At 32.8% G+C, this 14,669-nt stretch overlaps 1 protein-coding gene and 1 long non-coding RNA gene across 2 annotated transcripts; one reads left to right on the top strand and one right to left on the bottom strand.

Annotated features, from left to right (window-relative positions):
- On the bottom strand, window positions 3,154-14,420 carry LOC109327357. Its single transcript, XR_002105331.1, has 3 exons — window positions 14,300-14,420; window positions 5,177-5,183; window positions 3,154-3,165 (listed from the first exon to the last, which is right to left on the bottom strand). It is a non-coding gene; the product is annotated as an uncharacterized LOC109327357 (long non-coding RNA).
- Window positions 11,447-13,967, top strand: LOC109327356 (palmitoyl-acyl carrier protein thioesterase, chloroplastic-like). Its single transcript, XM_019560467.1, has 6 exons — window positions 11,447-11,903; window positions 12,566-12,705; window positions 12,797-12,910; window positions 12,997-13,174; window positions 13,335-13,403; window positions 13,569-13,967. Exons 1-6 carry the CDS (start codon window positions 11,529-11,531, stop codon window positions 13,818-13,820), a joined length of 1,128 nt encoding a protein of 375 aa, XP_019416012.1. The 5' UTR covers window positions 11,447-11,528; the 3' UTR covers window positions 13,821-13,967.

Genomic DNA, 14,669 nt, shown 5'->3' with positions numbered 1-14,669 from the left:
TTATTTTAGATGTATAACAGCGTTTCCGGGTGCTTTCTGTTCAATCGCAGTAGTATATGGTTATCATTAAAAACGCTTCACAAACGTTGCTGTATTGATTATATACCACAACACAACACACAAAAAGCGTTGTCATATAGTACATCAATACAACAGTGCATCATCCACAAAGCGCTATCATATAGGTCTTACCTAAATAACGCATTTTATAGGTCTTATTAACAGCGCTTATTGTTGCGCTGTTGAAGTTCATATATTTAACAGCGCAATAACAAAAAAGCATTGTTGTATTATTCATAAATTTTCTCAAACAATACCTTAATACAACAGTGCATCACACGCATAACGCTATTATATTAATAATGTACAACAACGCTTTCTATAAAAAGTGTTGTTGTAGTTATCCTTTACAACAGTGCATGTCAAAGCTTCCCCTAGAATTCGTTGTTGATTTGTATAAATTAATACATGCATATAAATTTATTAGCATAACAAACATTCCCAACAGTATAAACAATTATACATTCTGAACAACACAGACACATTAATACAGTCCAAAAGTTTGTTTTATTAACATCAATACAATACAAAATACAAATGATGAATATCATGTCAATTATATTTTGACAGAATACATAATTACAAACAAAAGAATTACACAAATTACAAAGAAACAATAATATACAAATTACAAACAATTAAAATTAAGCTATAATTATACAAAGACTACTTGCATCTACATTTTCCTTTTCTTTGATTGTTTTTGTCTTGTAAGGTCATTATTGTTTGGAGGAGCATATTGATTTATCCAAAACCCTTCATCGTGATCATCTCTTGTATATAAATCATCATATGTAGTTGGTTCACTTTCACGCGACTGATATGTCCCAAAAAAAGGATCATCTTCAACAATATATTCATATTCTTGGTCATCAATAGTATTGACAATTATTTTGTTAGTTAAAAGAACAATGGACAATTTCATATCAGATGGATCACTAACATAGAATACTTGTTGAGCTTGTGATACTAGAATAAATGGTTTATCTTTATGTCCTGGCCTATTAAGATCCACCTGCATGAACTCTAACTCATTAACTCGGAAGTCGTTGTTGTTATCAACCCACATACAGTAACAGACCGGCATCTGAATAATTGTGTAATCTAATTCCCATATTCGTTCAATCACTCTAAAGTATGACATGTTCGCGTATATTGGGTTTCTATCTTTTGCATTTGACATGTATAAAGTTCGAGCAACAAGTGTCACACCACTATTTTGCATTTTACTTTATCATCTTGTTTTTCGTATAAAATGTGAACTCATTAATTAGGTAACTAGTGTAAGATAAGATATGAATGCTTGGACCATTGGCTAACCATTTCAATCCTTTGGAAACTGAATGTGCATTTATATTTAACTCGTCATCAATGTGATTTTTAGCCACTTTATGAAACACTGATTATGCTATTTGGAAATCCAATTTCCATTCTTACTTGGGTAAGACTTCCTTAGCATCTTCTTGTGTGTTTCAACATATGGCTCAACCTCGTCGGCATTATGTAAAACATATAAGTGCATTTGCTCCCATTCGGTTCTTGTTATAGTCAATATTTCATTCCTAGTAATACCTTCACCAAATGTTTTTTATTTTCATATCGAGGCTTTGAAATGCCCATGAAATCACCATTCTAAGGTATCCGGTACAAAAATCAAGAGCTTCTTCAACAACATATTGCTCGACAATACAACCATCTGGTCTTGATCGGTTCTTCACATACATTTTTAATGTCTTCATATAATGCTCAAAGGAGTACATTCGTCTCATATAGGAAGGACCACATAGTTGTGTCTCTCGAACAAGATGAATGATTAGATGAACCATTATGTCAAAAAAAAAGGTAAGAAATATATTTCAAGCTCACATAAAGTCAAAATAATGTGTATATGCAATGGAGGTAATTTCTCAAGGTCAACCACTTTGCTACAAATTGCCTTGAAGAAGAAGCATAACCTAGTTATGGTTCCTTAGACTTTTTTAGGTAGAATTGATCGTATTCCAATAGGCAAGAAATGCTTCATAAGTACATGACAATCATGAGACTTAAGATCTTTAAACTTGAGGTCTTTCATTGATACGAGGTTCTGAATGTTGGAAGAGTAGCCCTCTAGAACTTTAACACCATGAATAAATTTACAAAATTCCATTTTCCCCTTCCTCGACAAAGTATAAGCTGTTAAAGGTAGAAATGTACGTTTTCCCTTCATTATTGACCCCAATTCCTATCTTATTCCCATACTAACCTAGTCCAACCTTGCATTCAAGCCATCTTTGGTCTTACCAGAGACATTAGGTACCAAGGAGACTTTCAAACATATTTTTTTCAATATGTATAACATCGAGGAATTGTCTTACATATAATGAACTCCAATATGGCAATTCAAAGAAGATTGACTTTTTCTTCCACCCACTTGTGACAATTTATTTTGCAAAAGGTTTACCAAAGTTAGTATTCAAACCCTTTAGCTTTTGAAAAAATTTGTCACCTGTCAACGGCAAAGAAGTATGACCTTCTTCATTGTTTCCATCAAATGCTTTTCTCCATCGTCGATAATGATGATCTAAAGGCAAAAATCTACGATAGCCAAGGAAGACATTTTGCTTATAGTGTTCCAACCTCATTGAATGAGTATTATCTTCACATACAGGACATGCAAAATGTCATTTTGTACTATATCCAGATAGATTATCATATGTAGGAAAATCATTGATTGTGCCGAACAACAAAGCCCTCAAGTTGAAGTTTTCTTCCCTATACGCATTATATACATTTATGTTTGTCTCCAACATTTGCTTAAAGTCTTCAACTAATGGAGCCAAATATATGTCTATGTCATTTCTTGGTTGTTTAGGTCCAAAAATTAACATAGATAACATCACATATTTGCGCTTCATGCATAGAGAAAAAGGTAGGTTGTATATCACCAACATCACTAGCCATATATTGTGGGATCAACTTTGAAACTATGTGGGTTGATTCCAGATGTTGATAATGCAAGGGGTAGATTTCTTGATTCTTGACCAAAACTAGGATAGTCGCGATCAATTTTTCTCCATTGAGGAGAATCTGCAGGATGCCGAAGCTTGTCACATTTAATCCTTTCTTCATCATGTCATGTCAAATTCTTTGCATCTTTGGCATTGTTAAACATACGCTTGAATCTTACTTTGATGGGAAAATACAATACAACCTTTTTTGATATTGAGTCTTCCTTCTTATATTGTATTGCATTACATATAGGGAAAAAACTGTAATGAAGCATACTCATTAAAAAATAAGATGCAATCATTTTCACAAGCATGTATCCTAGTTTAGTCCATGCCTATGGAGCGTAACATTTGTTTGGCATCATAGGTTCGAGAAGGGAGCACATTATCTTCCGACAACATATCCTTCAGAAATGCAAGCAAGTCGGTGAAACTCTTATCAGTCCATCCATTAACAGATTTCAACTTATACAACTTTGACACCGCTGCCAATCTTGTGAATTTAGTATAACCATCATATCATGGTTTCTCAGCATCACTTATCAACCGCTGAATCATCTCAGGACAATCTTGAAGATCCTCTTCGACAACGTTTGCCATTTCCTCGAAATGATTGTCTTCATACGCATTTGTGTAGTTGTCTTTCATATGCATCTCATCATCACAATCCATTACGTCTCTCTTCTCACCATGTCTTGTCCAACATGTGTAACTTTGATCAATATTATGACACACTAAATGAACTTTTAACTCGTTTGAAGTAATTCGGTTTGAGTAACAACATCTTAAGCAATGACATACAATTCTATTAGGGTTTTCAGAATTCTCAATTGCAAACCTAATAAATTATTTTACTCATTCTTCATACTCCTTCATCAATCGATTGACACTCATCCATTTTCGATTCATTTTCTATTAAAAAAAAGTATAAATGAGTTGGAACTCGGAAATGCATAAATCCCTAAAGCTTGGAGTTAAGCTCACCAAGCAGATCAAATGCATTATTATGTAATTAAAAATGGCGTACCCTAACTCATAATGTAAGCTAAATGAGTCGGAACTCGGAAACCCAACTCAATATAAGCTAAATGAGGCAAATCACTCAATACAAACTAAATATAATGTAATTAAAAAGACAAATAATTATAAGAAAACCTTACTTTCAATCCAGTGTTGAATGCGTGAATGGTGATTTTAAGGTTAAACAAGTGAATAATTTTTTAAATTAATGTTGAATGATTTTCGTGTTAAATGAGTGAATGATTTTCGGTATTGACTGAGTGAATGATAATGAAGTTAAATGATTGTCGAGGTCGATTTTGAGAGTAAATGAGTTTCGTTGCTGAGTAAATGAGTGTTGGGATTGCAGATGAATGTTAAGAATGTTGTAACATTTTAATTTTTTAGGGTCTCATAGTATCTTCAACAGCGCATAATAAAGATGACGCTGTCAATTATACATAATTAACAGCACATAGTGAAGATGGCGTTGTCAATGATACCTAATCAACAACACAATCTTAAGGAAACGCTATGGAAGAACTCTCCATTCAAATATAAAGAAGATAAATGTTCCACAGCGCAATCTTAAGGAAACGTTCTGGAAGAAATAATAATTTGTTTACTAATTCATTTTTTTAATGAAATTCAAATTAGTAATTACATTATCACATTCGATTACTGAAAATTAATTAAATATATAGAAAAATTAATAATGACAATAAATAAAATTCAAACAATTAATCGATTAGGCATTGTGTTAAGCAATTAAGTGTAGAGGAAATAGTTTTGTTGATCATATCGACAACGCTTCTTACCGAATTTGTTGTTGTATAGCTAAAAGAGAATAAATGAGAGATAAGTATTCAACAACACTTTTTTGTGAATTCACTATTGAATTCAACGTAATCAATAATGCATTTTTATGAATGTGTTGTTGAATTCAACGTAATCAACAAATAATGTTAAAAAAACGTTATTGTATAGGTGTAACGACAACGCATTCATAAAAAAGCGATGTCGAAGACCATTATTCCTAATTCTACACAGTTAGTCAGCTACGCACACAACAGAAAATAACCTGATTGCATATAGAAACAAAACATAACAACAAAATGAATGCATACAGAAACACTAAATGACAACTATATGAACACAACTAAATTTATATATTAACCATTAATTACACTGTAATGTTTACATAAACATATATTACATAGACCAAATCATATACATTACATTGAACATTAATTGAATTCCCTAAGCTACAATCTGTGCAAAACTAATCTACTATACATTTAGCTATGCTTTGTCAACACAACTAAGTACAAAGTTTGACCATTGTTCTCTAATCTGGTTGACTTCGTCATCTGTATATGATTTGCCAACAATCTTGATTTCATTAGTTGGCCCTTGCTGAATGATCTCCTTCATGAATTTCAGCTCGTAATAGCCGCAATCTACCTGGTTTGTTTGGAAACAGGACTATAATTAAAATGAAGTAAACATATAAGTATAACCTTAGTTGAAATATGAATACATTACACATATAATTGTTTGAGATAATTTGTGTCAATATCTTTATATGAGTCCACTTGATTTTGTGATTTGGTAACTTATTTCAACCACGATTATAGCTTATGTAAACTCTCATCGCATTAAACAATAGAAAATTTACTTTATGCTACATAATGCACATATCCCACGCCATCATGTGAAGGTCTCAATTGTTATTGCAATCGATGATGATGCGTTGCTCCCAATTCCTCTCAATGAGGGTATCTTCACAGTTGGAGGGGTTATAGGCACTTTTGTGGCTTGGCCAGTAGACCTTGTTCAAGTAATTCCTTCTAAGGTATGATTTTTTACCTTATGCTCACTCATACTATATGCATATTGATCTATAATTGATATATTTTTTTATTGAATATTCTTAAATCTATTGGCAAGGCTCTCCGACAATTCCGAACTGATGTCGGAAAATTACTCAGAGATGCTGATGGCAATGTCAACCTAAAACATCCAACTAAATATGCAAATATCATTGATGAAAAGGATTGGAAGACTTTTGTGACCCTATGCACACAATACGAGTCTTTCTTGGTAAAATCATATTCTTTGTATTGACTTTTGTATATATGCTTTTGTATATGATTGTTGATATTAATGTTGTTTATTGTTTCAGAAATTAAGTAAAGAAAACCGCAAGAGGGCATCCAAGCCTTTTGTGTTTATTAATATGAAACTGGAAATATATTAAACATTAGTTTTGTTAATTTGTTTTTGTATTTATTAAGTAGTGTTAATTTGTTTATTGTCTTTGTTAATATGGGACAGCAAGAGTATTAAAGAAAATAATCATTCAAATAATTAACAAAAAATATAAATTAACAACCAAAATAATTGTTTTATTATTCATTCATAGAAACAAAATACATTATCATGAACTAAATGATTTAGTACATGCAAATATAATAAACTAAATGATTTGATAGATGAAGAATATAATGAAAAAGAAACAAATCTTCTCCACAAAGTTTTCCTCAACTCATCTACACAAATCTTGTATAATTGTATAACAGTTCATTGATTTCCTTTTAAAATCTAGGCCCTTTTGGAAAATTAAAAGATGTTAAAGACCTCATTGACAAGATTTCAATGAAGAAAATAATTTTGTCTTCGACTCCTCTACACAAATCTTCATTTCACGTAAATCTTGTATAAACTGAAAAAATTGAAAGAGGTCAATGAATTCAACAATTTACAAAAAAATAGTCATCATCTAACGCACATCTTGTATAACAACCACTTTTCTTCTGAAATCCGGGTCCTTTTTATAAATCAAAATATGTTAAAGACCTTCTTGACATGATTCTTAAACAGAAACAATTTTAGAAATTTTAACATTTTGAACATACTCCTATCAAAACACATACTCTTGTTGAAGAAATATAACATGAAGTGAACCACAATATTTATATATAAGCAACCATTGATATTTCAATAAACGAAGACACGCATAACCACTCAACCATTAATATTTCAACAAACAAAGAGACGTATAATTACTCAACCATTAATATCTCTCACACTTAAAATGTCGTATAAAATCAACAGCGCATAATTAAGAAAGTGTTGTTACTATGTAATCTTCAACAGCGCTTTCTTATTTATGCATTGTGGAATTTATAAACATTAACAACGCTTTCCATCAAATACGCTGTTAAACGTAACTCATTCAAGTCAACGCTAACGTTACACACATTGTCAAGAATACATTGTGTCAAGAATGCGTTGTCAATGTTCTTCCGCCTCGTTTTCAATAGCGTTGTTCAAAATTACACTATTGAATGACCATTATTTATTACAATATTTAGCCTAATATTGTTATTTCTCTTTAACTCTTCTCATTCTCTTTCTCCAATACTACTTAATTTCTTAGAATTAGTCACTTCAATATTCCTGCATAGTTATTCGGGCATCTAAAATACGAACAAGATGGATCTTAGTTGTTACGACCATTCTTTTATTAGTTCTGGTCCCACAAGGAATGATATTTTTATTTTATAAAGTTTTCTTTCTGGTTTTTTATTTGTAAGTGTTGTGCTTCTTCCCCCAAGCCGGCCAAGATTAGCTACCAAGTGGGGGAGCTTTAGGAGACTAATAGATCGTAGGTAGGTCATTTAGAAATTAAGAGAAATGACAAATGAGACTCTTAATGGATTTTTCCATTTTCATCTTTCCCTTTATGATAAACAAATTTATTTTTCAAGTTCAATTTATGGATAGATCCTATGAAGGATCGAATTAATGATGTATACATTTGTTTTCCTCTCTTTCTATGATACAAAAAGAGGATAAGTTTTTCATTTTAATGTTTTTAGAATTCGTCAATTATTTTCAACACACCTATTTATATCCATCTATTACTTTCTTTCCTAAATATTAGAACATTTTTAAAACGCGTGTTCAAAAGTTAAAATAATAAACATGAATAATTGAAAATTGAATATATTGAGAAAGGGAGGGAAAAAAGTGCGTTAACTTAACATTGTCATATTTTAAATGAAGTTAGTCATTCATTGTGCAAAATCATGCAAATAATTAAATAGATTAATTATTGGTATGAAATGTGTCATTAGATAGTTGTAAATTGTGTAATCGTAATGGTACATCGAGCATTAAAAAAAGGTGTTTCCATATATTTGATCTTCCCCCTCAAATTTTCTATTTTTTTTTTGGATGGGGAATACTAGATACTTAGATTTTTGTACAAACCTTTTCTCCAAGTGTACCACTCAGTGTTTCACTGCTTATGATTGATCAGAAAAATAATTAATTATTAAAATTTTAATTTCAATATATTTTTTCAACCAATTACAAGCAGTGACACATGAAGCGGCATACTTTGTGGGACAGCAGATATGCTCCCCTATATCTATAAGCATAAGGTTTCTTCTTGATGTGAACCTCTTGGGTAAAAGGCTCTTGAAACGATCTATCTTGGTTGGTGTATGGCCTAGGCTCACGGTTGGAGTTAAGCCTTTGAGATATGCAGCGGAATAACTTGTGTTTTGGATAAAAGAAGATGGAAAAGAGATGAGGTGAGGCGCCACAAACAATTCAGTTGTTTGATAAGCCAAGTGATGCTCGCCACAAGAACTTGGTTCTTGATAATAAATTTTAATCTTGGTTCAGCCAAGAAGGTTTGGAGAATACTCTCACAAGGATATAATCATCTTTGATTCACAAAGGAATACAATTTAGTTTGACTCAAAGTTGTTCATTTCTCAACGTAGAACATTACATATATAGGCAAGCCATCAAGGCTCCCTCGGTTGGAACTAAGAGTGCATGCCTTGCATGTTTACATTGGATACTCTATAAGCAATGAATCTACTCCTAATCTAGACTAAATTCGAGTAGTAAGAGAGTTGGCACATGTGCCTTATTACAATTCAAAACAAACTTAATGACTAGGCCAATTGACTATCAATGCCACGGTTGGATGAGCATGGGATTCCCTTCCATCTTAAGTGCACGGCTCCATCATTAAGTGAAATGGTTAAGAGACTTGAAGACTCCTTAATGCTCACGAGCAAGCCTTGATGAGCTTCAAAGGATTCTTCCAATTTGGCACATGGCAATTGTTGATTTTATGCTCCTCGGTTCCACTTGAATGTTGGCATAGGATTCCTTTGGCAAGGAATGAATTTCCCACGGCTAAGTGTGGCTGAAGAGCTCAATAAATATCATAGGATTCCGTTGGGATGAGTTGGTAGGCTACCAACGGCTAAGTCATGTGCATAAAGCACCTTTAATGCACCAATAAAGTCTCAAACGACCATATGCAATTTCCACACGCACAACTTTGCTCCAACGGCTTTAGAAATGACTTAGGATGCCTCATAATGAATTATGCTCAGGTGGTTTTAGCTCCAATGGTCCAAACATATTCTTAAAGCTCCATAAATGCTCATTTAAGCCTCTCCACGGTCATCTTGAAGATTCCCTCGAGCAAATGTCTTCCAACGACCATATTAGACTCTAATTACCTGCCAAATAATATTAGACAATGTTAGAATAAGTTTGGTTCACGAAAATATTAAGTTGGTCCAAGCATTAAAGTGTCGGTTACACTTTTAGGCTTGTTTTAACTACTTATGAGTCAAATTTTATTGTGGTCAATTTTTATGGGCAGATTTATGACAACTAGGCTTAAATTAATTAAAGTAAGTGTTAGGCAAAAGTTAGCCCACACATTTATTATAGAAATTAAAATGACTCAATACTAATTAAATTGACTAGGCTTGACTCGGTCAGGCCATGCCCAGCGCCTGATGCAGCATGCTAGGTGCATGCGCCTCGGTCAGATTTCCTGGCCAGGCCAGTCTGGCCCAGAACCTGGTGCATCACTGTGCGCACCAAGTTCCCCAACCCGGTCAGGGTTGTCTCGGTCAGGAATGGAGCCTGATGCGTCTGGCTCCGTGCCAGGGCCATTTTCGGCGCCTTGCCCAGACCCATGGCCTGAGTCTTGCGCATGGCCTGGTCCATCCTTGGCTCGGTCAGAGCCATGGACCAAGATGCTAGTGAGCATCTTCACACCCCCTTGGGCTATTTTTGGTTCACCATCATGGATCAACATTATGAGTTGTCCAAGGGTATTTTGAACCATTTTTGCCCGAGCCCTAGTCATAGGGCCACTCATGCCTTCAAGACCATCAAGATCAAGATTAGGCTCTTTGAGGTTCATATCACTTCTCCACTCTTAATTACAAACTATTATTGACAATTTGAGTTATGTCTATGGGCAATCCTGCTTGAACTCGTTTGGCGGGCGGAACAAGGAAAATATATCTACTAGTCCAAAATATCTGCTTCATTCTTGGACTTTTCTAGTGGGCAGGATGGGGTTGCCCACAAGCATTATGATTAGTTATTAAATCTTATGTTTTGATTTTTTATTCACTTGAATGATATATAGCATTAAATTGTCTGAACTATTATATTGTTTATAACTTTAAAAATATGATAGTCAGGTAGGGTTATTTGTTTAACTTGTTAATGTAATTTTTATTGTTTTATTTTATAGCTGTCAGTCTACAATTGCGCCCTACTCATATTAGGGCATGTAAAACATAATATTTCATGTCATTTTCACAAATGGACATGTACATATCCATCCTACTTTAAGTGACCATTATACGAGCACAGACTAGGTGGCCCAAATTGCTTAAACTTTATGTCTTTTGCAAATAGTCATTATAAACTATTTTTTCTTACTAATTACCTTTTAAACTTTAATTGTTGGTGAAAATTGGTCTATGCATAAAAATAATGTTAAATTAATAGTAATGAAAAATTTGAACTAATATATTTAGTTTTAACTTGACTTTCACATCATTAGTATTTTATTTTATTATATATAATAATATTATTACTTAATTAATTTTAACTCTTAAATTTACTTTTCTTTCTCTTAATTAATTTTGTATTTTTGTAGTGATTTAATCTGGATATTAATGATTCAATGCTAGCTAAATGTATGGTTGCATTACTATTATTGTAAGTTTGATTGCAATAATTTTCTTATTAATAATATTTATATAGGAATAAATCTCACCAAGTTATAAAGTTTAAAGGTTAATTAAAAAGAAAGAATCTTGTTAATAATAAAATTTACTGAAATCTAGGCTATACCCTCCTTCCAACCATAACTTTACAATTTCCTAGTCTTGAAAATTTGAATCTTAATGTTTTTCAACAGATATTGAAATACTCATTCCTAGGATTATGCAACAATTAGCTATTTTTTTATTCATTCTCGATTTGTTCTCCAAGTTGGTCAGTCAAAACCAGATTATTATTCTTCTAATATCACGCTGGCAGAATTATAAATGAGATCTTTGACTATAGTATAACATAAATTGCACTAACCCTAATACTTGTTCTCTCTATTTTGCTAGCCATCACAAAACAATGGCTGCAACCACCAACATTGGGTTACAATTTCATACAAATTATGTGAGCAACAAGGTTAATATGAATATTGCATTTGAGGCACGTGATGTTTTGAAGATGGGCTTGTATTCTTCAGATCAAATTAACACATTGGATAATAAAAGAAGATTTTTAAGTTCTAATGGTGGATCTCATATAGTGAACAAAATCAATGTAATGAAGGAGAATGTAATTGATGTTCCTAATGAAAGTTTAGAAGATGCCATTGTTGCAATCTCTCGTGGAAGATTTGTGGAAGACAAATTTGTATATAGGCAAAATTTTGTTGTGAGGTCTTATGAAATTGGGCCTGATAGAACTGTGACTATGGAGACACTCATGAGTTTTCTTCAGGTTAGTATAACAATTCTGGAATTATTTGATGACTGAATATGTAGTTTTTTTTAATCTGATTTGCTTTAATTATATGATATTGTTTAACTTTTAATGTATCTGATTATTTGGTTGAGTCTGGTTTAGTTGATATAGTGGTAATTACAAAGATAATGAGTTAGCCATCACTTATCTCTTCCAAGGATACATCCAATTTTATCATCAAAAAGTTCTGTAAAGGATATCTGGGGTCGTGTTTTATGAAATAAATTGTCAATTTAGTTAGAGTATCAATTGAAGCGTTACTTCCATACCCATTCATGTCGGATGGTGTTTTATATTCTTGTCTCTTATCTTAATTTTAGGTTTCAATTTGGTCATCTCATAAAATAAATTGTCAATTTAGTTAGAGGATCAATTGATGCTTTTTGGATCCTTTAATTTGTAAGCAACTTTCTGGTTCAGTAAAGTACACTTGTTTCATCATTTCTGATTCACTGGCTTATTTTTATTTTTGATGAAGTTTTACTAAGTATTCATATCTTCCTCTTTTTAGTTTTGGTTCTCGGTAGAATGCTTTATCACCTAGAAGGAGTAACAATGTAAAACACTTGATAAATAGACTACATATGAACTAGACTATTGAAGTTCATTTTTGATGACCTGTATGTAAAATGGTTCAGGAAACTGCTCTTAATCATGTCCCCAACCTTGGCACAGGAGGACCTGGGGATGATTTCGGAGTTACCCTCGAAATGAGCCTTCGGAAACTCATTTGGGTAGTTACTCGTATTCAGGTTCAAGTACATAGATACAGCAAATGGTACTTGTACAACATTCTTATATGTGATGATTTATATTCTTAAAGAGTATGTTGTCTGATCAAGGAAAGGAAAAATACATAATTGTGACAGGGGAGATGAAATTGAGGTCGATACCTGGTTCGATGTCGCTGGAAAGAATGGAATGCGAAGAGATTGGCTAGTTAGGGATCACAACACTAAAGAGATTATAGCAAGAGCAACAAGGTATAAAATTTCATCCAATTCATAGGTGCTAAGTAAATACCAATATGTTTCATCTTAATTTTATGTTCAAAATTTTCTTAATGCAGCACATGGGTAGTCATGAATAAAGAAACCAGAAGATTGTCCAAGTTGCCTGATGAAGTTAAACAAGAGGGTCTGCCTTTCAACTTTAGTAGGCGAGCCATTGCCATCGAAGAAACAGATACTGAAAGGATAGAAAAGCTCACTGATGACACTGCTGAGGGAATTCGATCTGGAATGGCTGTAAGTTCGATAACAATATAAGTTCAAATATTACAATCTCTATATTACCACTACAATTAGTCCTTTTTATCTTAGCTATAAATTTCTGATCCTGCGAAAAACTTGTCGTTTCAAATTTTCAATTATTGTGTTTACTTATTTTTAACTATATGTAATTCAGCCAAGGTGGAACGACATGGATGCTAACCTGCATGTTAACAATGTGAAATACATTGGATGGATGTTGGAGGTACTTAATCTATTAGACAAAAGAAGTTGCAAGCTATTTCAAAAGAATCTATTCTCACTAATGATTAAATCAGCAAAATTGTACATCATGTCTTACAATTTGATAATTATTTACCAGCTCAGCAAGAATAATTACCCATTTGGCATTTTGATTTGCTTGTTGCAGAGTGTGCCAAAAGAAGTGCTGAAAGAGTATAACATGTCAAGCATGACTTTGGAGTATCGTCGTGAATGTACCGAATCAGATTTGTTGGAATCAATGACTAGTCCAGCAGAGAAGGTCACTGGTGACACCAACAACAATTCAATCATACAAAAATCCAACCTACAGTATTCGCACCTGCTTCGCCTACAGGACAATAAAGCAGAGATACTCCGAGCTAGAACTCAATGGCATCTAAAGCAAAAGAAGAACTGATATATTTTACTGTATTTCTTGATAGCTTTTTTTTTATACAGTTGGACTTTATACTTGATTTTCAATAATTCTGTGAAGTGCACTATATACTATTGGACTGCTAATTATTCTTGAATAAATTTTGGAAGAAGAAATTTGACACTGATTGTGTTTTCGAGCATTTACACCAACTACGTAGGATACATGTCGCGCACCCAAATACTGTGTTTTCGTGCATTTGCACCAACTGTGTGTAGAGCTTGGCTTTTTTCTTCTTGGTGAAAAAAAAAGTTGAGAAGAGAGTATAGCACAGAACATAAATTAATAGTGAAAAACTTTTGGTCTCAACCACTTTCATTCACTTTGAGACTTATACTGAATGATTTTGGTCTCAACCACTTTCATTAGCTTTTAGAGACTTATACTGTATGATTTTGGTCTCAACCACTTTCATTCACTTTTGCAGACTTAGATACAATTAAAAAGCATTAACAAAGCACAGTATTGCCTTACATTTCAAAAGATTAACATAATGATAATACTTTGCTACAATATCATCTGCCACTAAATAACAGGAATCATGCTTCTGTCAAACCATTTACTTGAAACAGTAAAAGCCTTCAATAATAATGGATGGTGAAAAATTAAGTGAATGGATTTTCATATGGTCCACAATTATTTTATTTTATTTCATAAATTCATAAACCTCTAATCATGTTTTCAATAACTCATTCCAATATGGGCATTGTGTTATTGTTCCACTTTACACAAGCTTGGTGTTGAAGAAATTGACTAAAAAACCTACACAAATTTCACCATTTTGAAAGTCTTTTGTTTTTATCTTCTGTTTCTCAACTATCTTCTATTTTT

This window comes from Lupinus angustifolius, chromosome LG15 (genome assembly GCF_001865875.1).
Source record: "Lupinus angustifolius cultivar Tanjil chromosome LG15, LupAngTanjil_v1.0, whole genome shotgun sequence".
Taxonomy (NCBI): Eukaryota; Viridiplantae; Streptophyta; class Magnoliopsida; order Fabales; family Fabaceae; genus Lupinus; species Lupinus angustifolius.
Note: the sequence above shows the minus strand (reverse complement) of the source record. Positions and strands in the feature narration are given on the sequence as shown.

Excerpts from the sequence above, each read along its gene's own strand:
- LOC109327356 (XM_019560467.1), top strand. The coding sequence starts at position 11,529 with ATGGCTGCAACCACCAACATTGGGTTACAATTTCATACAAATTATGTG. Across the intron at positions 12,706-12,796 it reads GTACATAGATACAGCAAATG|GGGAGATGAAATTGAGGTCG; the intron begins GTACTTGTACAA and ends TAATTGTGACAG. Across the intron at positions 13,175-13,334 it reads GAATTCGATCTGGAATGGCT|CCAAGGTGGAACGACATGGA; the intron begins GTAAGTTCGATA and ends TATGTAATTCAG.